This window comes from Aspergillus flavus, chromosome 1, assembly GCF_009017415.1.
Source record: "Aspergillus flavus chromosome 1, complete sequence".
Taxonomy (NCBI): Eukaryota; Fungi; Ascomycota; class Eurotiomycetes; order Eurotiales; family Aspergillaceae; genus Aspergillus; species Aspergillus flavus.
The window spans coordinates 1,694,621-1,717,548 of record NC_092406.1 but is presented as its reverse complement, the minus strand read 5'-3'; the positions used below and the strand labels follow the sequence as shown (position 1 = coordinate 1,717,548).

At 47.5% G+C, this 22,928-nt stretch overlaps 9 protein-coding genes across 9 annotated transcripts; 6 read left to right on the top strand and 3 right to left on the bottom strand.

Moving 5' to 3' along the window:
- The first annotated feature begins 875 nt into the window (after positions 1–875).
- On the top strand, positions 876–3,468 carry F9C07_647 (alpha subunit of F0F1-type ATP synthase). Its single transcript, XM_041288688.2, has 6 exons — positions 876–1,035; positions 1,213–1,382; positions 1,515–1,571; positions 1,625–1,745; positions 1,806–3,056; positions 3,124–3,468. Exons 1-5 carry the CDS (start codon positions 964–966, stop codon positions 3,054–3,056), a joined length of 1,671 nt encoding a protein of 556 aa, XP_041141257.1. The 5' UTR covers positions 876–963; the 3' UTR covers positions 3,124–3,468.
- A 524-nt stretch (positions 3,469–3,992) lies between these two features.
- F9C07_646 (methylenetetrahydrofolate dehydrogenase/methylenetetrahydrofolate cyclohydrolase) lies at positions 3,993–5,250 on the top strand (the record flags this gene model as incomplete). The annotated part of the gene is made up of 4 exons (XM_041288689.1): positions 3,993–4,189; positions 4,325–4,958; positions 5,018–5,107; positions 5,167–5,250. 4 exons carry the CDS (start codon positions 3,993–3,995, stop codon positions 5,248–5,250), a joined length of 1,005 nt encoding a protein of 334 aa, XP_041141258.1.
- Positions 5,251–5,733: 483 nt separating this feature from the next.
- Positions 5,734–6,461, bottom strand: F9C07_645 (putative signal peptidase complex component; the record flags this gene model as incomplete). Its single annotated transcript, XM_041288703.1, has 3 exons — positions 5,734–5,946; positions 6,009–6,307; positions 6,416–6,461. The coding sequence occupies 3 exons, from the start codon at positions 6,459–6,461 to the stop codon at positions 5,734–5,736; spliced, it is 558 nt and encodes a 185-aa protein (XP_041141259.1).
- A 383-nt stretch (positions 6,462–6,844) lies between these two features.
- Positions 6,845–7,787, top strand: F9C07_2058857 (integral membrane protein DUF106-domain-containing protein; the record flags this gene model as incomplete). Its single annotated transcript, XM_041288690.2, has 4 exons — positions 6,845–6,892; positions 6,952–7,318; positions 7,373–7,534; positions 7,591–7,787. 4 exons carry the CDS (start codon positions 6,845–6,847, stop codon positions 7,785–7,787), a joined length of 774 nt encoding a protein of 257 aa, XP_041141260.2.
- A 95-nt stretch (positions 7,788–7,882) lies between these two features.
- F9C07_643 (uncharacterized protein) lies at positions 7,883–8,894 on the bottom strand. Its single transcript, XM_041288704.2, has 2 exons — positions 8,243–8,894; positions 7,883–8,189 (listed from the first exon to the last, which is right to left on the bottom strand). The coding sequence occupies exons 1-2, from the start codon at positions 8,861–8,863 to the stop codon at positions 8,097–8,099; spliced, it is 714 nt and encodes a 237-aa protein (XP_041141261.1). The 5' UTR covers positions 8,864–8,894; the 3' UTR covers positions 7,883–8,096.
- Positions 8,895–9,104: 210 nt separating this feature from the next.
- F9C07_2059128 (RNAPII transcription regulator C-terminal-domain-containing protein) lies at positions 9,105–12,604 on the top strand (the record flags this gene model as incomplete). Its single annotated transcript, XM_041288691.2, has 6 exons — positions 9,105–9,186; positions 9,244–9,517; positions 9,637–9,734; positions 9,791–9,930; positions 9,981–10,169; positions 10,217–12,604. The coding sequence occupies 6 exons, from the start codon at positions 9,105–9,107 to the stop codon at positions 12,602–12,604; spliced, it is 3,171 nt and encodes a 1,056-aa protein (XP_041141262.2).
- Positions 12,605–13,266: 662 nt separating this feature from the next.
- Positions 13,267–14,232, bottom strand: F9C07_2279035 (putative extracellular matrix protein; the record flags this gene model as incomplete). The annotated part of the gene is made up of 2 exons (XM_041288705.2): positions 13,810–14,232; positions 13,267–13,743 (listed from the first exon to the last, which is right to left on the bottom strand). Exons 1-2 carry the CDS (start codon positions 13,951–13,953, stop codon positions 13,267–13,269), a joined length of 621 nt encoding a protein of 206 aa, XP_041141263.1. The 5' UTR covers positions 13,954–14,232.
- A 1,909-nt stretch (positions 14,233–16,141) lies between these two features.
- Positions 16,142–17,313, top strand: F9C07_2199468 (uncharacterized protein; the record flags this gene model as incomplete). Its single annotated transcript, XM_071509458.1, has 2 exons — positions 16,142–16,361; positions 16,475–17,313. 2 exons carry the CDS (start codon positions 16,142–16,144, stop codon positions 17,311–17,313), a joined length of 1,059 nt encoding a protein of 352 aa, XP_071365605.1.
- Positions 17,314–18,384: 1,071 nt separating this feature from the next.
- Positions 18,385–22,382, top strand: F9C07_639 (uncharacterized protein; the record flags this gene model as incomplete). The annotated part of the gene is made up of 5 exons (XM_041288706.2): positions 18,385–18,441; positions 18,501–18,632; positions 18,691–18,789; positions 18,854–19,210; positions 19,266–22,382. 5 exons carry the CDS (start codon positions 18,385–18,387, stop codon positions 22,380–22,382), a joined length of 3,762 nt encoding a protein of 1,253 aa, XP_041141265.2.
- Between the last annotated feature and the right edge of the window lie 546 nt (positions 22,383–22,928).

Genomic DNA, 22,928 nt, shown 5'->3' with positions numbered 1-22,928 from the left:
TCTGAGAGGACTACGGAGCTCTAAGCTTCTAATAAGTAGTTGGGTAATAATAGCTGACTTCGAGATGGCATTGATATTAACTGAAATTGATTACAGCCGGTCGCTGCGGTGGGATACCTGGAATTATTGCAGATGAGTGGAAATTGCCTCACAAGACAGGCTGTCTAATATTGTTATTTTGGGATAAAGAGCAGGAAAACGTCTTCCAAATTTAGCGGTTATGTTGGTTCAGGTTACAGGTACAGACGTTTGTACGGGAAGCTCCGAGCCGGTGAATGTTTTGAAGCGGTGTACAGATTGTTTGGGGGAAGGAGAGGAAAGGAAAATTACTGGTTTAAACAAGGACGTGAAAGGCGAAAATTGGATCCTCCAGATTTCAGAGAGATCCAACAATTTCCTAGAATAGTAGTTAATGGCGGATCCATATGTTGTTGGCAGGGTCGTCGTGCAGGCGGTTGCTGTGACGAAAATGAGCGGGAATGAGTAAGCTGGACTCAGTTATCCGCAGATCCGAGAAAAATACCAGCGAAAATTGAGACGGCCAGGTGGCCCGCAGGAAAACGTCGGGTACCCGGAAATCGCCAAAATTAATCACCAACGCCAACAACAAGGGCAGAAATAGAAGAGGATGGAAGGCATAATTATATAGACCCTTAGACTTCAAGCAAAGCAAAAATAATAATTTTATATCGAATCGTTCCGAGTCTACGGGCGTAAGATCGATACGTCAAAGCAGCGATGTTTTCTTGGGGCGGGTGGGTGTCCCGTGAACGCACTAGGGCGGCTTCGGAGGTTGCTGAGGCTCGGCAAACTGGGTTTAGTGGCAGTCCTGAGAATCCTCCCAACCCCGACGACAAAGCTCTCCTTCCATCCATCCACAATCCTCTCTCCTCTTCCACCTCCCCCCAATTACATCTCTTCTTCAGAGAAACCACTCTCCCACTCCTCTGAACCCCATTCACAATGTTCAGAAACGCTTTGCGGCAGTCCAGCCGCACCGTTGCGGCTGCCACTGCTACTGGCAGGATCGCTTCGGTGAGTCCTATCCCTACCTACATCGACGACATCGCTTCAATTTCGCCTATGCCATCTCAAAAGTCATCTCAAAGTGACTGTTAAGCACATGGCCTTGGATCGCAATACATTTCACCTCGTTTTGACGCGTTGTGGTCGACGTGTTCTGTTGTTAACAAATTTTGCTTCTCCCTTTAGGTCCGCGCGGCTGCTCCCGGCCCCGTCTCTGCTGCTGCTAAGCAGGTCCGTACCTACGCCGCTGAGGCCAAGGCTTCCCCCACCGAGGTCTCTTCTATCCTTGAGCAGAGAATCCGTGGTGTTCAGGAGGAGGCTGGTCTTGCCGAGACTGGACGTGTCCTTTCCGTCGGGTATGTGGTCAATTCGTCTGAAATGAAAATTCTGGATTCAGCAACAACGCCATCGAAAATCATCGAAAACATCAAAATAATCAACAGCACGAATATCTAGAATACAAATGACTGATTCGATTTATCCAACAGTGACGGTATCGCTCGTGTCCACGGCATGACCAATGTCCAGGCTGAGGAGCTGGTCGAGTAAGTAGATGTGACATCCAGGTTTGCACCCAAAATTGACTAATGATGATCAGGTTCGCCTCTGGCGTCAAGGGCATGTGCATGAACCTGGAAGCCGGCCAGGTCGGTGTTGTGCTTTTCGGTTCCGACCGTCTCGTCAAGGAGGGTGAGACCGTCAAGCGTACCGGAGAGATTGTGAGTAGTCTTTGATGTTAAATGGTGAGAAATGGAAAATATACTTACAGAACTCACCAGGTTGATGTCCCCGTCGGTCCTGAGCTTCTCGGCCGTGTCGTCGACGCTCTGGGTAACCCAATCGACGGCAAGGGCCCCCTCAACACCAAGGCCAAGAGCCGTGCTCAGCTCAAGGCCCCTGGTATCCTGCCCCGTCGTTCCGTCAACCAGCCCGTCCAGACTGGTTTGAAGTGTGTCGACTCCATGGTTCCTATTGGCCGTGGTCAGCGTGAGTTGATCATTGGTGACCGTCAGACTGGTAAGACCGCTGTCGCCCTTGATGCCATGCTGAACCAGAAGCGTTGGAACAACACTTCCGACGAGAGCAAGAAGCTCTACTGTATCTACGTTGCTGTCGGTCAGAAGCGTTCCACCGTTGCTCAGCTCGTCAAGACCCTTGAGGAGAACGATGCCATGAAGTACTCCATTGTCGTTGCTGCTACTGCTTCCGAGGCTGCTCCTCTGCAGTACCTTGCTCCCTTCACTGGTTGTGCCATGGGTGAGTGGTTCCGTGACAACGGCCGCCACGCCGTCATCATCTACGATGACCTTTCCAAGCAGGCCGTCGCCTACCGTCAGATGTCTCTGCTGCTCCGTCGTCCCCCCGGTCGTGAGGCCTACCCTGGTGACGTTTTCTACCTGCACTCCCGTCTCCTTGAGCGTGCCGCCAAGATGAACGACACCCACGGTGGTGGTTCCCTCACTGCTCTCCCCGTCATTGAGACCCAGGGTGGTGATGTGTCTGCCTATATTCCTACCAACGTCATTTCCATTACCGACGGCCAGATCTTCCTGGAGTCCGAACTTTTCTACAAGGGTATCCGTCCTGCCATTAACGTCGGTCTTTCCGTCTCTCGTGTCGGCTCTGCTGCCCAGGTCAAGGCCATGAAGCAGGTCGCTGGTTCCCTGAAGCTGTTCTTGGCTCAGTACCGTGAGGTTGCTGCCTTCGCTCAGTTCGGTTCCGATCTTGATGCCGCCACCAAGCAGACTCTCAACCGTGGTGAGCGTCTCACTGAGCTGCTCAAGCAGAAGCAGTACTCCCCTATGTCCGTTTCCGACATGGTCCCTCTCATCTTCGCTGGTGTCAACGGTCACCTCGACAACATCCCCGTCGCCAAGATCCTCCAGTGGGAGTCTGACTTCCTTGCTCACCTCAAGAGCAACAACCCTGAGATCCAGGAGGCCATCGAGAAGGAGGGCCAGGTCAGCAAGGAGACCGAGGCTTCCCTCAAGGAGATCATCCAGAGCTTCAACAAGTCTTTCAACGCATAGGTGAGCAAAAGGCAACTGGGTGATTAGCCAACCGTGTATTGTTTGTTTCCTGACTCTATGTGTATAGACAAGATTAGCTTGTACAATTTGAGACCACAGTTTTCTTTTCTTTCCACCGAAGCCTCGGGTTGGTCGAGAAACAGTGAGGGTGTATTATGGCAGTCCTTTATGTGTAACAGCCTGGCCGATAAGTAGCTACAAGGGAGGACAGAATAATTGTGGGGGTAAAAAACTCAAAGCTACGAATTAATATCCTGTACGTTTAGATCCTTTCGCGCACCGGGGGAACGAGATACGAAAGGTCGACTGGATGCGTTTCATACCCTTTGGCGCATCATTGATATTCTCTTTCAATCCATGTTTCCATCCCCCTCCATGTATGCAGCCTAAATATGATTTCCTTTGTTTGTCCATTGTCTCCGGTGAAATTGCTAGTTCGTAGAGCTCTCTGCGTGAGAGATTATGAAATTGTCCAAGGCTAGACGTATATTGAAGTCTGCTTAGTTCGTTTCTCAGTTGAACCTAGGGAACTATTCTATAGGTAGCGTTGCCGATTATTTTCTCCCCACATATATCGCCTTGCTAACGTGTACCGGCATACTCCGGAGTATAAGGTAGGAACGAGTACCGGGGACCCATGTGCGCACGGCACGACGGCAATATTTGGACAACGTGCATGCTCTTCTACTTCGAATTTCCTGTGATCCACAGCTACTAAATGCCAAATAAAATTAGGCTCATACAGGATCAGGAGGGGCTGTCGTCTACCTCTTCATCCATGGTGACTCAGTGGGCCGAAAGCGGCCTTCTTTATCGATAAGCGAGCAGTCTTTTCCGTACCAAAAATTTCTCCATACCCCTCCGCAAAAGTCCACTTGATGCATAGTATTGACAACATTCTCGACCTGTTCAATAGCCAATTTCATTGTTGCGCAAATGCCTACTTCTTCCGACGCAGCGCCGGCCACCTGCAAGGTCGTGCTCTCTAAAAATGTCGTTTCTAGCCTCCTTTCTGAGGTTCAGGAAGGAGTGAAGACGCTGGAGAAGCCCCCTCACCTGGTGGGATTCTTGGCCAACAATGATCCTGCGGCACTTATGTATGCCCAGTGGACTGAAAAGACCTGCGAAGAAAAGTGAGCATTCTTTCGTACTTACTCCTTTTCGGGGGTTGTGCTTTTGGAGCAATCTGCGATTTCGGAGCCCCTGGAGGCAACATGTTGGAGTCACGCTTCGTAGCTAACGTAGTCCTCTTTTCCTGCAATATACAGTGGCTTCCGCTATTCTCTCCGTCAAGTCGATCGCGAAGAGCTCGAGGAGGCTATCCTGGCTGCCAATGTCGACTCGGATGTTGACGGCATCATTGTATACTACCCCATCTTCAACAACCGGCAAGACCAGTACTTGCAGCAGCTCGTCGATGTATCCAAGGATGTAGAGGGTCTAAGCCATCGCTACATCTTCAACATGTACCAGAACATCCGATTCCTCGACCCAGAGACCAAGCGACAGAAATGTATTCTCCCTTGCACACCCCTCGCCATTATCAAGATTCTCGAGTACCTCAAAGTCTACAATACGATTTTGCCCTATGGCAACCGTCTTTTTGGACACACTATCTGTGTAGTGAACCGGTCGGAGGTTGTCGGTCGGCCGCTGGCGGCTTTGCTGGCTAACGATGGAGCCTGCGTCTACAGTGTGGATGTGACTGGTATCCAAAAGTTCACTAGAGGTGAAGGTATCAAAAAGCGGAGACACGAAGTCCACGACTTGGAAGGCAAGACACTGAAGGATGTGGTGCCTTTGTGTGATGTCGTCATCTCTGGTGTTCCCGGGGACAAGTACAAGTTCGATACCAGCCTCCTCAGAGAGGGTGCTGTGTGTCTTAACTTCTCCAGTGAGAAGGTAAGGAGTTGTCCTTGACAAAGTTTCTTATGGTGCAGTGACTAATACCATTACCTTAGAACTTCGGACCGGAAGTCAAGGAGAAAGCCTCTATCTTTATGCCTTCCACTGGAAAGGTGACAATCGCCGTTCTCCTCAGAAACTTACTAGTGAGTGATGTGATCCTTGTATTCCTCCGAAGCATCATCGAGTTGACCATTTGCCACAGAGACTCATACAGAACCGGAGAGTGGATGACGTGAAGCCTGCTGAAGCCACCGAGCGCCCAGGCACTCTGGAAGCTGCCACCTAGTAATCAATGATGCTTGTTCAAAAAATTGGGACGAGAGATGATGTCACTCAGCATTCGTTCGGGTTATAAAACTTTTTTTGCTTATTATCGTTCCTATCGTCCTTTCTCTGGACAAATCACTTAGACGAGACACTATATATATCTTTTCTTTTTTCATAGAAGTTGGTTTCTGCGCGGCCGTCAAGCCGACAAAATGGACGCTGATCATTGAACCAACCAGTATTCTCTGTTTGCCTGCTTGATAGAACTCTTGGGATAGTCTCGGGCAGAACTAAATAACTACAGAGATAAAGATGGTGGATGCTGGAGGTTCGCTGAATACCTCACGCATAAAGTCCTTTTTACACACTACAAACCAGTAAAGAACAATCAAGTGACTTCTGCAGAGATAGGGGAATGATGAAATACTCCCATGTTGACCTTATTTCGAAATACACAAGTTGGCGCGCTAATCACCTTCTCTAGCTTCTCTTCCTGGCCCTCTCATTTCTCCTTTGCAGCAAGCCGCAGGACCTGGATCTCGCTTGCTAGCCACTTCTTAAGAGGCTCAGGGTGAAAAGTTCCATCTGCAGAAAACCAGGTTGTGAAAGACGTCTCTATTTCCTTTTCCTCGAGGACTTTGTTCGCAGAAGATGTATACTGCACACGGAGTTTATACAACGGAGAGTGTTTCTTCCCGGAGGAGCGAATGGTAATCTAACCAAATAAATAATTAGCTTAACACATTGGGCTAGTGCATCCCTTGCGATATAACCTACCGTTTCACCAGACTTGCGCTTTCCACGAAATACCTCACCAGCCTCCACGGCCCAGATCCAATATGTGAGCAAGGTGTTCAGGACAAAGTACGAAACCACGGCCGCTATGACCCATGTTGACTGTGTTGCCTCCCATCCTAGCTTGCGATCGGCATAGAATGTGAATGCTGCAATGGCGACGGCGGAATAGCCTAGAAGGAAGCGGACGTTGGTCTTCGTGTGGTCTTGAGTAAAGGCGTAGGGCTGGGGTAGGGTAGTTAAATGCGGTGCTAGGGCATCATCTGTTGTTGATTTAAGATCTAGAAATAATAATTAGTAACCGCTAATTTCCCTAGTCATAGTAGAAAACCCATAGGTTGTAGACAGGTGTAGCTGGTGTATTTCTTTTGTGTACATCTGCTACTAACCATTGACAGAGTAAACGGGCACTTTGTGTGCCTCTGCAGACGCCATTTCTAGTATGACTTTCCAAGTAGATAATTGTAATATCAAGGTTTCTCAAAGAATCAGAGAGTAATTTAGGAATTTTGTGGAAAATATTGAGGATGCTCGGTTTGTTTGCATAGATGCCAGCGAGGAGTTGCGGCGAGCTGGCCCTTTCGGGGAGCTGACTTAATGCGATTCGGCGCTAGTGAACACCCGCCCCCAGTCCAATCTCGTGGGGACCACAAGTCGGGAGCTCTCTTTTTACCTAAAGCATAGCTAAAAACAACCCATACCGTTGCTCTCAGCATTGCTCTTCATGGCCTTACAAGGGGTCGAGCAGACGATCCTTCGGGATCCAGCTTTATTGTGAGTTTCTGCGATGTCAATTCATCAAGAAAGAGACTGACACGATGGCGATTCACAGTTATTGGATCCTGTTCCCCATCACCATTGTTATGGTAGGTTCGAACAAATAAATCAGTGCAGAGTTTCACGCGATACTGACTCTTGCATACAGATACTGACAGGTATCCTTCGTCACTATGCTACAGTTTTGATGAACACCCCTCCTAAGCCTGCGTCTACTCTGGCCGAATCCCGTGAGCGTCTCTCGCTCCTGCGCGGAGTCAATCTCCGCAACAATGCTTCAGCAGTCCTCTCTAAAGATGCGTTTGAAATGCGCAAGAACTATCTTGTCTCAGCGTACCAAAGTGGCGAGTTCCTAAAGGACCCGGCCAGCCGCGGTCAACCCCCAGCAAATCCGATGACTGACCCTGCGGGCATGGAGGCTATGATGGGTATGATGAAGGGAAATATGATGATGATGATCCCGCAGACTCTTATTATGAGCTGGATTAATGCCTTCTTCTCTGGATTCGTTATCCGTATGTTTCCCGGCTGTTCCACGGCCCACTTTTCGTACTGACGAAGTGTAACAGTTAAGCTGCCGTTCCCCCTCACCATCCGGTTCAAGTCTATGCTTCAGTCTGGTGTCATGACTCGGGACTTGGACGTTAGGTGGGTATCCAGTTTGTCATGGTACTTCCTCAATTTGTTTGGTCTTCAGTCTGTGTTCGGGTTCATCCTGGGTAGCGACAACGGTTAGTCATTCTATTTTGTTTCCCGGGTACTCGTCTTTGTGCTAACCTTTGTGTAGCTGCGAATCACATGTCCCAACAAATGGCTACTATGAACCCTGCCATGGGTGCCAATCCCTTCCAGCCTGGCCAAGATCCCGATAAATTGTATCAAAGTGAAGCAGAGAACTTGGCAGTCATGGAGCATTTTTGCATTTTGGATGGCATTGAGGACAGAATACTGCACAATATTGCTTCAAAGGAGGGCCTCATTTGAGTTCTTCTATTAGCACAGGCCCTCTTGTCTTATCTTTTATAAACTACGGGTGTATTAAAAGAACGGTGATATACAGAATTGATGAACGAAGTAGCTATGACGTATCTTGAGAGCCTGTCTAGATATCCGCTGAAGACTCTACTGCTTAATGTGAGTGGTTATGAAATGATTTTCCAGATAACTTTACGGTGATATACATTTCATTATTAAGACAGGTGTACGCCGATTCTTGACTCAAATCACGATAACGATTGGAGCATTTCCGTATATTTATTCGTTAAATCATCACATACGAGTTGTAAAGCAGATTCAACGGTAGTTGATAACGCCGTTCAAGATCCATACTTCACCATTTGAAACTTGTTCTGCAATACTGTCAACCTCAATATTTCCCGGTTGGATCTAAAACATGTTAGCACTTAAGGCCAAATATTCACAGGAAGCGGTGGTCGTACAAAGATCTTATCTCCATCTTTAGCCCAGCTCAACTTGTCTCCCCCAAGAGTCTCTACTTCATTCCCTTCATTCCAAGGGCTTCTGGGTACTATGTGAGCCTCTACAAAACGCTTCAGGTTGCTTTTCGCTCGGTCCTGCCCTTCCTGCCCTTCATAGGCCTTCGCCTCTCCGAACTGTGCATAGTCATCCGGATTCTCCCAAGGCTTACGCGGAAGTCCTTGGATTACGCTGTTGCGAGGGGCCAGGACGGTTACATTCTTTGTCGCATCGTTGAAGCGAGAATCGATGGGCTCAAAATCCCTCGTAAGAGAAGCAAAGATATTGATGCCACGGTTTTTAGGAAGAACATCGGATATCACAGGGCCATCACTGTCGGAATCCTGAGGCCGTCTGCTCCCCTCACTGGGCGGCATAGCAATATTAGGGGTCATGATGGGCTGCTGATTCTGAAGCCACTGCTTCAGTTCGCTGTTCTCCTGTAGGCGCTGTTCGTGCCGTAAGTGAGGCAGATCGACAAACGGACGCGGCAGACGCTTGCGAAGAGGAAAGCCCGATGCTATAGATATTGTGCAAATAATCAAAAAAATTAGAAAGATCGGTGTAAAGGTTTGGTGTCGCATTTTGACAAGCAATAATATCAGGTATCAATCCAATCGTTTATGCCGACCAACTAGCCAGTGACCCATGACGCAACTGTAAGTTACTTCCTATTCTGTCGCTGACCCACACGTGATATTGCGGAGAAATTCAATTCACGTGATATTTATCGATAAGGGCAGTCGGCAGCCACAAAAAGCGTCATGTTCCGGTCGCGGAGGAGGGGATCGAGCCATTTACCCCTCATTTGAGACGCTCGTGAAGATGTCGGCGTTGCAGACATTTCTGCTGGTCGTGGACCATGACAAGCAGGAGGCTAAGCAGATTGCTGAACGAATTGCTCAAGGTAACACCACTTAATGGATCATTATCAAGAAGGATTAGTTCTAACTATTGCTGGAAGATGTGGAGACCAAGAAAACGACCCTTATCGAAGTCGTTCAGTCTTTGGGAGAATACATCAATGATGAGGATCCGATCTTGCGAGGCAAAGCAGTTTCCTATCTCACTTCTGTGATTAAATCACTCCCGCCGAGGTTCCTTTCGAGACAACAAATTCAAGTCTTAACTACCTTCTTTTGTGACCGTATAGAAGATGGAGGAGCTGTCGCTGGGCTGGATACACTTCAGAAGTTGGATCGCTTCAACAAAGCATTAGCGGAGGAGGTCGCACAAGCGTGAGTACATGCTATATATTTGATCTGTTTGGGGACGGCTTCGTTAGCTTGTAGCGGACAACTACGAGCCGTCGAAGATGAGGACAAAATTGGGAAATAACTTGACTTACATTACCTAGCATCTTTGAACATTTTCAAGACCTGCAGTCTCGATCACAATCCCAGAGATTTCAAGTTTACCAGTTACTGAACGAACTGATGGTAAACCATCGTTCGGGTGGGTGTTAAAGCATTGTGATCCTACTCTATCTTTCCAGCGCTAACAGAGCCTAGCTCTCCACAGCATGGGAGACCACTCGCTGGTTGGAATAGTGGACCTTATGACAGGCGAAAAAGACCCTAGGAACCTCATGCTTGTGTTTTCTATCCTGAAGGTGGTGATGGTGGAATGGGATATCTCCAACCACGCCGAGGTATGCGCTATAAATCCTCTAGGGTTGATGCGAATAGCTAACAGTTAAAGCTACTTTTTGACTCCGTGTATAACTACTTTCCGATCACATTTAGACCACCACCGAATGACCCGTACGGCATTACAGCCCAGGACCTAAAAGATCGTTTACAGGATTGCATCTCATCGACGAGTCTATTTGCTCCACATTCTATTCCATCTTTGTTAGATAAACTGGACTCGACGTCACCGAATGTTAAGGTAAGATGACACTCGGCCTCTCAAAGCATCGCTGACAAGCCCAACAGAAAGATGCACTTAATGCATTGATTGCCTGTATTAACTCTTACGACCCGGATACTGTGTCCAGATATTCCATTACGATATGGGATGCTTTGAAGTTCGAAGTGCTCAATGCACAGGAGGAGCTTCTGTCTGAGTTGTCTTTGCAGGCTCTACAAGACATCGCTAAGCGATTATCAGAAGGTGTCTCGCAGGTCTCCGATCAGTTGCCTCTTGCACAATACATGCGGCCAATCACTAGGGAATGTAACGACCAATTACGAGAGCCACAACAGAAACAAGCGAAGCCTGCACAGCAGATTCTAGGCTTCTTATCCGCGGCTTCCTTTGCATCGTTTATGTTGGCTGTACAAGCAGTTGTCGCGCCGCTTCTGACGATCTATCAAGAAGCCGATGGCATCGCTAAGCAAAGGGCCCTCCTGGACACATTGGTGGTTCTTTTTGACTCCGCAATCAAGATTTTCGGTGAATGGACAACCCGTACACCTGAGACGAATATAGAAAATCCCCTGCTTGAGTTCAAAGATCAGTTTTCGGACATCTTTGGTCAGGCTTTAATGGGCGTGATCAAGGAAGAGGTGTCTTTCCGTGTCTCTGCTTTGAAGGGTTTCTTACGTCTTTCCACCCTGCGCAACTTCTTCCAAGATAATGAAGTGGGCTTGTTTGTGCAGTATCTTGACGAGATCCTTCTAAAGGAGGAATCCGTAGGCCGAGATGACCTGAAAAAGGAAGCAATTGCAGCTTTGACTGAAATTTCGAAGCATAAACCGAGGCTGATCATGGATATAACTTTCCCTGCTTTTGTGGCCACGCTTCCTGACTTTGACGATGGGACAAACTCCAATTACCTACCAACTCTGGAAAGCCTCGCACAAATTAGTGTCGAGAAGGATATTTTTGAGACATTAGTTCGTCGTTTACTTAGCAAGTTCAATATCTTGCTGCAAAAAGAACAACCAGGCTCTGTAGCCTACCCCAGGGCGATCCTTGTAACGATTCTCTATGTTATGAGCCAAAGAAAGATGGACCAAGACCCAAACTTGGAGCTGTACTACGACAAGATAGTGGTTAGCCTGTGCCGCAATGCCGCAATTTCAGCTTCAGGGAAGGCTAACAACAATATTTTGAATGATGCCACGGTCTTGGATACTCTTGGAAGACTCTGTAACCTCATTGTCCGGGCGTTGCCGAGAAACAAGCAGGATGAAGTTGCGGAGAACGTCTATACGCTGTACTCTTCCGCTGACGACTTTCCATCGGTTCCATTTTCGCAATCAGCTAGCGATGATCAACAGCGCACGATGATCATTTCGACGTATCTCCTTGCAGGACTCCCGACTGATTGCGCTAGTCTCCCTTATACCAGCCCCAACATGTCTGCTTTGCTCTTCGATGTAGTAAAGCGGTCTACCACTGAATGTGCACCTGCAACTCATCTTGCACTATTGCGCCATCTTTCTCTTTTAGTGAACAAGTTCCTGCCCAAGTCCGAACTGAGCCTTGCTACAGAGTTGTTCGACACGCTCCTCCCTTCTAATGCTGAGGGGAAGACACTTAGTCCTGAGTCTATCAAGACCCTTTTCTGGCTTTCAAAAGCCCTAGTTTTGCGTCTTGCACCAAAGACATCAGATCATCTGACTTCCTTGCTATCGCTTCTATCATCCCCAGACAAAGTAACCAGCACCACAGCTGCTCACGGTTTCGCAATTCTCCTTAGAGACGACGACGTGCTCTCCACCGCGAACGGAGCCAACATCCGCCTACTCTCGAAACAACGTGTTTTCACGACTCTGGTGCCTCTCATCTCAAGCAAGATCCGCGAAGTCAATGTTGCAGGCAGTGACTCGCCGACCCCCGAACATATCAAGCCGGCACACTTAACAGCTTTGTCTGGAATTCTATCCACCATTCCCCCATCTCTGGTAATGCCTGAGCTCCCCACTCTCCTACCTCTTCTCCTCCAAAGTTTGGACCTTCAAACATCGGAATCCCAATCCGTCCGAATCGCAACCCTCGAGACCCTTGCCGTCATCATCCGCGATAACGGTGTCGGGGTCATTGAAGAATGCGGTCATATCCAAAGCCTGGTAACCCGTCTCCTCAAAACAGCAGAACATAAACCCGCGGGCGATAAGGCGGCCGCAGTGAACAGTCCCCGACTGCGTGCCGATGCCCTAAGATGTCTTTTCTTGCTCGCGCAGACACCAGTCTCTGATGCCCCCGCCGTTGCTAAAGCAGGGAAACTATCCCCACTTCTACCGGTAAAGGCTGAGGTGGTTCGCTCTTTGGGCTTCGTTCTGGATGACCCGAAACGTGATGTGCGTAAAGCTGCTGTTGATGCTCGTGGTGCCTGGCTCAGGGGTGTGGATGATCCTCCTGATGACGATGAGTAAATGATTTTTATCTTTGTGCTCCTATATTGGTGTTCTATTACATATATAAGGGCCTTCCTTTTCCTGACTCGGTTAGGCCGGAAGGGTAAGGAGAATGCATCTGATAGATAGAAAAATTTCGGGGTTCGTTTGTCAAAAAATTTGGCAAGGGGCACTGCATACATGATACATGCATGTGCGGCATGGCACAAAAGTTTTGAAGCTTGAGCTACATATCTTCAAGAGTTATGAAGTACGCTATGATTCGGCGAAAGGATATGATTATCGTGATTCCCTAACAAAATGCCATTTGACATTCATAACACTTTTAGAACATTTTGCCAGGACTGGGGCCAGCCAAGTTTTGTTGTTTGACAAATTAAGAGATGTAATACTCCAACAAGATGCCTTATAACCGTGAAAAGAAAAAATATTATCTGAGATCCACCATAGGGATCTAAGAAGAAAAAGCTCCAGCGGGATCATGAAGAGGCTAGTACTACTCAACAATCTCTCCGAGGGATACGAACGAGCGGATGGGTATTAATATATACATGGCGAACACATAAACAACCACTGCTGGGACCACAGCTGCCTCCAACTTGGAAGGACAGAAAAAAATGAACGAACCGATGAATGTGAACATGCGTCGATAAGGCTGGTTTACACAACCCGTTTTCGTTCTAATAGTTGAGGTACAGAACAGCGACGACGGCCAGGATCAAGTTAGGCGACCAGTTGCGAAGAGACGCATCGTCTGACTGCGTCTTAGCAGACACGGCACTTTTATTGGAAGTGTGGTTATTACCCGTACTTGGTTTATCATCATGTTTGACATGAGTAACTGTAATAGTCGCGTTGTTGCCCTTTGCGACACCCGTTGTCCCGTTACGCGGAGCTGTACTGAAATCTGGGGAGTTAGGGTCCTCATCGGGACGCGGCCCCTTTGAAGATGGTGCTTGGCCGTTGGGATGCTCGACAATTATATGTCCGGTGTAGTTGATTTCTTCGTTTTGTTGAATTTGCAGAGCGTAATCTGAGCCATCCTGCAGGTCATCATTGGCCTTCCAGGTGTATTCATTCCCACGGGCATCACGCGTAAGGACATACACGTCGCCAAGGTCGTTCGCCGCGCCCCTGCGAAGGGTAATAGTCGTGGGCTGCAAGATTTCGATGTCAGAGTATAATCAACGATGGGGGATGACCAAGGCCTGGACACAACATACGAGGTCGGGGTCACCGATCCACTTCACGGTATTGTCTTCACCAGTATGGATGACACCTGGCCACTGAGTGAAGGACAATGCATCTGTCATGCCAATATGGGCCAAGCAGGCAATGGCTGCGAAGACAGATTCGAACGCACGCATGGTGAATGGTTTATACCTTCTTAAGCGTTAGATAATGGGTGAGATAAACCACTTGAAGTATGCAAGCAATAGAGCAAGGACAGCGACACGGTACAATAAGAGTTGATTACAATGCAAGAAAAGTGATATGAAAAGAACTTCATCCACGTCCGAAATTCACATCCAGGTGTTCTTATAAGAGTCTTCTTTGACCTTCACTTACAGATTCAGGCAAGCACGACCAACGAGATTGACTCTTCAGCAAGCAATTAATACTTTCAACACTGCTCAACGTCGAATGTAGCTCTTTCCTGTACTTCCAGCAGCTGAATATAGCCCGAGAATACCTGCTCAGTAATGAATGGAACAGAAAGTGGATTATATCCCAGAGTGCAAAGGCAGGGCACCCCGGACATGTTTATAAGCGGTGGCTTTTTGCTTAAAGATCCCCATTCTTGGCTTGTTTATTATACTTTACCCAATCCTAGAATGAGGGGATAGTCTCCTAGTCGCATTCTTGGTCATCCAGATGGTGGGATGGTTGGTTAATAGCTTATAGGAAGAGCCCGAGGAATGTTGTGTCTTTCTTGTTTTTGCCGTTACGGCCATTGTTGCATTCCAGCTTTAACTTCGGGGAGATCTCACTCGACTATGGCCGATGTATCATGTACCTAAGCAAAAGCAAACCATTTTATGTTGCTTTTAGCATACCAGCGTTTGACCGAAAATTGTACTAATTCTGGCTAATCCTTATTAACATTCAAGGGTTATGGAATTGAAACTCCTGAAGCTAACAACAGTATGGTGCTGGACACGCAGTGATTATTTATGGAGTATAGGGTTTGAACTTCTAGTAGCGTTGGATAAAATATTCTTAATGATGAGCGCATCTTTCAAGCCGGAATAGTGTATGTAGAGCTCAGAATCTTTTAGCTGATGAGATTCGAAGTCATCAGAGCAACATGGTATATTAGTCAGGTTTAATATTAGGCGTCAGATGAAGGGTACGTAAATATATTTAGCCGCCGTGCCTACATGAAGGTGGGGAAGAAATCCCTGCTAGGAAATAGGCAGCGCAGCAAGAGGGGCTAAATACAGGTTGTGTAAAATTGCTCATCTCTTTAATAGTACGCCGATATATAGTCTGACATTCAAAGCATTGTTCGGGTGGATAAACCGCATAGATTGAGTTCCGCTGGCCAACTATACATAACAAACCCTAAATTAGTGGAGTTGCAACACTGAGGACGTACTAGTATTCGTTTTTAAAGGCTCAACAGAAATGCCAGGTGAGAAATCTATCACAGTTGGTTGCCCTGAATCTCCATACACGTCACATACATCTGAGGTACATGATACATATGCATGTTCTACGTTGCGATAGGTAGTGCTCGTTGGGTATATATGATTGATCTACCCATCCGCGGCGGCAAATCTTCTCTTCGTCACATCCACCACCACTATTATTTATTATCTTTCTCTCTCTCTTTTCTTCAGCGTTGTTTAATCCTTCTCTTTATACCTATCAAGTTTCTTGTAGATCATCATTATCTTTCCCCTGTGCTTATTCCTCAGATCTCGTTCGCGGTTTCTCGTATCAAGCATCCTTAAATCCCCTCAGTGGAAAGTTACTCGTCGGGAAGTGGCTGTAAGTTTATCATCCACACCTCGCTACGAGTTCCCAGTGCCTTTCTTCAACTCGTGTGTCTTCCCCTCAAGTTATGTCTATTACTGCCTTTATTTTTCCACGGCACCCTAACTACTATCATGATGTCTCAGCGATGAATAAGCACCAATAATAATTTTCGTAATAGCTTTGCTGCAGATCTCCTGCAATCAAAGGTCTTGATCCACTTCTTGGTATGTACGTCTTTTTCCCCCTACCTATCTGGAGTCGGTTGTGCATCAATTTATGCATGCCAAATATCCAAGTCCTGAGAGCTTGCCACCCTTCTGCACAACCAGGGTTTCATGATTTCGACGTTCAGAAAATCGTTGGCTGAACCGGGAGGTGCAGAAGGCTGGTTTGTATGTGCCTGAGAAGTGAGGTTCGCTCCTTGCTTACGGCTCTGATTACACCTGCGTTTCCACTTCTGGTATTACTACTCTTGCTGTGTGGTCACTCTTTCTACTTCATTCATTCATTCTTTTCATGGGTCCCCTTTTATGGTCATTCCCGTAGCTCCCAACATTCCAACAAATACCCACAATGCCGAGCATGGCCCGATTCGGTCGGGCCAAGAAAACGCCAAAAGCCATAGCCAACAATGCTAACTCGGACATGCTTGTATCACCGACGTCAGATTCTCCGCGACGGTCCCCTCGTGTCAGTCTACCACATGTGGAAACACAATTGAATATGCATCAATACAGCAATCTTTTTGATCGCGACTCTCCGGAACGTCTGAAGGCCGTGGAATCTTCTGCAGGTGGGTGGTTTTTTTTTCCCCTACCGTTATCGGGCTCCGATTAGCCGTCATCCCAAATCAGACCCATGGAGTCACCAGTTGCTTATTGTGAGATTATTTGCACATTCCTATAGAGTCGATTAACTCGCATTCCTCAAACACCCGAACAAATGGCTCAACCCTTACGAACAGTGACTCAATGACAACTGAGTGGTCTTCGGCAGTCGGTCACGCAGCCACGGGCAAATCCGGTCGTGTTATACATAATCTACAGGAGGATATTGCCCGCTTGACGCGAGAGTGCAGCGTCTATCGTTCTCGGGCCGAAGAAACGCAGCGGATGAACGATGCTTTTAAGACTCAGGTACAAAACATGACGGAACGTCTCCGGAACCTGGAGCAGGCACACGAGACGAACCTACATTCTATCTCTCGCAAGGATAAGAAAATCGAGGAGTTGCGCGCAGAGGTGCAAAGTGAAAAGGATAGGCGAATGCGAGCAGAGACGGAGACAAACAAATTCCATCAACTGATGGATGAAAGCCGTGATGATTTTAATCGGAAATGCGCGGAGTTGCAGGAGATCGCCAACCATGCCCGGACCCAGTATGACGTGCTTGCTAAAGCTGGACAACGTGAGCGAGCAGATCAACAGAGGAGGGTTAAGGCGATTCGCGATGAGATCGATGCTCTAAAATCACGGCAAGAAGAAAAGAGTCTGCACCTTGAGCGCTTGGATGCTGTTATGGCCCAGAAAAATCGTGAGATTGAGATTGGCCGAGAAAATTTTGACAAGCTCTTCGAGGTGTACGAGTCTTATAAAAAAGCCCATGACGAAGAAGTCCACACTCTTGTTGAGAGGGGTCGCCAGGGTGATGCCAACTTGGAGGCAGCTTTGGCTTCTTTGAAGGAAACTGAAGATCGGATGAAATGGGCAATTCAGGTCAAGAACGAGGTCAAAGGTGCCAATTAAAATTGGACTTATAAAGCTCGTGGCGCACCCACGGTGGCATTTCTTTTTCTTCAACAGGCAACTAGCGCTGGTCGTGAAAGCCTAGGTGGATTGGCAGGTTCGTTAACCCAGCTGCTTCTGTTCGATAACACTGTTCCTATTTGTCTGACGCTCGCCAGTTTTCTTTCTATATGCTGAGGACACTCATATCACACACAACCTGTCTACCTCCCTAATTGAGCGGGGGGTCTCGAACTTCGGGTTTATGGCCCAGGTTGCTCTTCTCTTTGACTTGTCTATATCTCCCTTTCCTTCTCTGAAAGCATTTCATTCTACTTCCCGGCGAATCTGTCCGGGCTCAATCGCTGTTATTTGGAGTTTGGGATTGTTTGATACCCTGGGGGAAATCCACTGCCATATCATCGCTTGTTAGATCACATTTACAGTACAGTGATGGCCACAATGGCTAGGCTCTGATAGATATATTATCAACATGCACATACAGGAATCCAAATAAGGTGTTGACATTGAATTCACGCATTCGATAGGCACGTGATGTCCTTCTTTGTATTCAGCTGTCTCCGGTCAAGGAGGTTCATTATTGCTCCTTCCCTAGGTTGCCTAGCGTCTGATTCTTTTATTCTTTCTCTTCAACTGTGAGTATTTTTCAACCGTTTATACCCCTCAGCAACATTCATTTTGCGTTTGTGCATTACCAGAGAATCCTTCATCATTGGTTGCATCTACCCGTGTGGTGTTTGTCTTGTTCCTGGGAACAGAGTCTTAATGGCCACTGGGCCTACTTAACTATTAGTATCAGGATTCACCTCACCTAAGATTCACCTTACTCAAGGTCTCCTTCTGCTGTTGTCCTGGTGATGTGGAGATTTTAAATCCGTTTCCCCAGCTCCCTTCCCTCCCTCACTCGTCACCACAACTGCTTTCTTTCTCTAGTTATCGTAACCCTCTCTTCTGCTTTACTTCGTTCCATCCGATAGTGTCTATCTCACGTCTTCTTCCAAAATACATATCTCTTTCTGATCACAGCTGCCTCCTTTGATGTGCGGGAGTTGCTTCTAGAGCGCCACAAGGATGGCATTTAAACAGCGCATATCATTCGCGTCCACCTGGGCGTTCGAAGACATAGGAGTAAAAAGGACCCTCCCTAGTCTTTTAATACAGATTTTGCTAACCAGAGATGGCAATAGGTGCAAGATATAGGTATTGAAGTGAAGTTCGTCCTTAACGTCTCCAATGACAGTTCCGCCAATACTGATGGCTGCTCTAGGAAAGCACTACCTCACCTGGATTGCCATTGTGAATACCTCCGCCATGACGACGTAAGTCCTCCTTCGAAAAACAACCTCTTCCACTATATTGCTAATTCACTTGTGCTAGCTCCTTGTGGTGAAAGGGCATCTGAACGGTTCTGTAACGAAGATCGCGGGTCTGTATTCAACCTTTATTGAAGAACAGAAGAATAAGGATCTTCTTGACGTATGCCTCCTACCTTGCCTTGCTCAAAGATGGCTAGTTACTAATATACTACAACAAATCCAAGATGCCACGGACTCGTCAATTGGATATTCCTATCATGCTTCAGGACGAAGGAGCTTCCGTTCCAGTCGCTACTACCGAAGATAGCCTAGGGGGTCTCCTAGCCCTCGATGTTGATTCGGATGAGGAGTTGATACATCATTCGCATCTAATGACTCGTGTCACCAAATTTTGGCTATCGTCGCATGGGGGCATTGGGTGCTTTGCGACTGGTTTCCATGAAGTTCTCACTGAGGTTGCAGCCGTGACGGGGACGGATATCACATTGATTGATGAGGCTAAAGGCATCCAGATATCTGGGAATAGCGCTGGTGATGTTGACGACGCTTTGGCGAAACTTACTCGGATTGAGAAACCCTTGGTACGTGACTCGCCTCGTCAAGTTTACTTAGTTACTAATTAAATACATTTCTCAGTCTTGCCTTGTCAACCCTAAGATGGGCAACATGGGTATAGCCACAGAAGACAAGACGGCCCAATATAGCATTCAGAACTATGGCAGCCTAAACCAAGTGGCTCTTCGACGTGTTCTAACCGAACCCGGAACGAGCTCTCTCGGTATCAGTCAGATGTTTGTCACTATCTCTCTTCCATTCGATGAGGAAACTCAGAGTTACATGCTACCTAAGAATGTTACCAAGCCACAGCCAATTGGAAAAGGACCGGATAAGTCTATAATATGGCAAAACTATACTTTCCCCGGGGTTGGCAAAGGGGATGAGTTTGTTCTAATGGAATCTGCTGGAGATACAAATATCCCGGCTGCAACTTCAGTGATCTCACTCACCCATCCTTTTCTGACTGCGGAAAAGGCTAAACAAGTCAATGAATGGGTCGCTGAGGGTAAGGAAATGGAGGCAACCAGCAAACAGCCTGAGCACCCACCTACCCCGCCACCACCCGAGTCTTCAAGCAATACAACATTGGTCCCAGGTGCTAAGAGAGCTCCCGCTATTAAAACAAGACGGCCCATTCCATCAAACCAATCAGTTCCATTGGTGGTGCCAGTGGCGATATCTGAACGTGTCAAGACCCCTGATCTTGTACCCAAGAAAGAAGATGTTACCACACCTCGCAGAAAATGGAAAATGACGTATAGCGCCGAATCGGGGAATACAGACCTGCGTGTCGGCTGTCCTAGACCCGCTAGCCCTTGTGAGCTGCGAGATGCCGCTGATTCCTTCCTTAATGCTTCGACACCTGCACCGAAACCACGCCTCCCCCTAGTCTTCGACGAAACGAAACATGAGCTCAATAAGCATCCACGTCTTCTGGACATCAAAAATAATGACCAAAACGCTCTCAAAGCTCAAAGAAAAGGCGATTATGTACCCTCTCGGACGAATAGAAAGCTCGACACGAACAATTTGCTTGTCGATGTGACCGCACCAGCTGCTATAAGAATGAATTCTCTTCCAATGATGCGTGCGGATCAGCCAGCTTTGATACCACTGAATGCGGACTTAGGCTCGGAGCAATCGGTTCTGAACAGCAATGCTCCCTCACGAGTAAACAACATCGCCGACGATTTGAATGGCTTAGTGATCGAAGCTGATCGTGGATCTTCAAATGAGCTTGGTTGCCCTATATTACATGAAGGACCAAAACCGTGCAGAAATGACAATATTTCAGAGCAGGTAAAAAGGCTCGTCATGCTGGAAGAGGTTTTCCTAGAGCAGACGAGAGAATTACCCACAATTAGTGAAATCCCCGCACGCGTTGCCAACTCTCCCATTCCCCTAGGTCGAATAAACGCGATCCTGACTAAAAGGCGACTTGAAGAGCTCGAGAGACGACATAAAGCGGAAGGAAAACAACCAAGCGATGAGATGGCTACCAGGGAGTTTCATCATACAATGAATCACAAGGCGCCCAAGCCAAGTCACAATGCCTCGAGCAAATCTTCGAGAAAAGCGAAGAGGCAAGCCACTCTGGAGGATGCCTGGGGAATACCAAAAAAGCCGACAAAGAAAGACAACCCAGCCCCTCCTGGAAACATGGAGGCCAAAGGCACGTCTTCCCGACATACGGCGCAAGAAAATGTGCGACATGCCCAAAAACGGCAAGCAGAGCTGAGTATGGATGAGAGTATCAAACAGCTCTTTGAGATCCTAAAACCCACATTGGAAGCTGCCGAATATTTCCCAGGATCCTTGAACTTGGAGGTTCAGATAGGTCTCGCATTGATTCCAGTTCTGCCGAAGACCTACGAGGAGGGTCTGGCTTCCTTGAGAGAGTGGACAGAGATAATGCAGCCACAGACTGGCGTATCTGCACCAACTACCAAGTTCATTGATAGGCTCACAACATCGGGATCTGACGTTGACTATATTGTGAACCTGAAAACATCACAAGATGGGAAGCGCCGTTTCTTCGAACATGAAGACAACGAGTATAGTGTTATCTATGAGTTCCATTGTCTTTATAAAACAAATCAACCTATCATCGTCGAAGTCGATGAACGCGGGAAGTATTCCATCAAGAAGCCAACCGAACCGCTAGGCGCAGTCAATATTCACTTTCCTGGTAGTGTCTGGGATGCTCGCATGATTGTTCGTGGCAATATCGCATATCCTACCCATGAATACCGGGAATTTGAAGACGCGGCTCGATATATGGTGGACCATCTCTGGGTTCCGCCCGATAAACACACCGTCCGTCTTTTTACTAAACTCTCCAAAAACGAACATCTGACTGTCCAAAAAATTTTTATGAAGCGCTGGACCCGCTATCGGTATATTCATTCGAACGATTTCTCCTTAAAAGGCACCAACACCCCCGACACTTCGTCGTCTACCGGAGGAAAAGCAGATTCTGCCACTGGTTCCGTGGGATCCAAAAGTGCTGCAAATGACACGGTTAGTGAAGACAACAGTGAAAACCCCGAAGCACAAGATCTTCTATTGCAAGTCACAGAAGTGCAGGATCTATTAATAGGGTCTAACCTCGCGGACACTCAAGCAATAAGAGCTCGTTGCGCTCCACTGTCTGAGATGATACGCAATGGAAGGCAGTGGTATGAGGTTTCGCTTGTTAGCTCTGCCATTGATGCTATATTGAAGACAAATGCGAATATCGAAGTTGGAGAGCGCACGGATGATTGGCGGAGCCTTGACCTATTTGGAAACGACGCTATTTTACTGCACGACAGTAGACCTGGCTGTGCAGATACAGCATTGCCATCCAGGCCGGTCGCTACCGCCGTAGGGGCCGCAGGTATTGGTAATCTCCTCCGCCTAACAAAAGTGGTAGTTCAGAACATGGATGGCGTTGGTTTTTGGAACTGCGGACCTTGTGTTGATGCTGCCCTGATGCCAGTAGCCGGTTCTCTGAACACCCCAAGTATCCCCAACAGAACTAACACATCTCCCATGGGCGCGATGATAAAGACGGAAAAGAAGAGCTTGAACTTTGACGAACTGGAAAGTATCAAGGAAGTGGGAAGTAGCATTGGTGACGTCCCGGTGACTAGCAAACCAAATGTTGCTTCCTCTGACCAGAAGAAGGAGCAGATCGAGATAGAATACTGGTGACGGGGCCATATTTTACTCTTTGTTCGTGCCACCTATGCTCAAATCATTCTTTCTCATGGAGCGTAGGGGCCGACATCACGGAGTCCTCGTCCCTTCAATCATCGGCGGGTATCATGATACACGTATGTTGGAGGCATGATAGCCCGGAGTGTATCCTCGGATTGTGTTTCTTAATCTCGTAGTCCTGGTGACTATTTGACTTCTGCTAGGTCAATTTCGAATCAAGTCTTTCCATATCCCAGACCTAGTAAGCTTCCATGTTGTAACTACCAACATAAGTCACGGAGACAATAGTAGGGAGTACCTTTGTCCAGGCTGGAGACCCTAAAATTGTTTTAGAGTCAAGTGTTCAATTCATTTTCCTTCCAGAAAACTGGCATATCCTTGATGGCCTGCGATATGATGGAGAGAGGCATATATGAGCGAGCAGGAGAGGTTGGTTATGGATAAAAGGTGGTGGTGGCGGTAGTGTTTGGCGTTGCTCCAGGTCGTACGTACAAAGGCATGCGGAAGGAGAAAACCTGTCTGAAGGGGACCAACTACCAA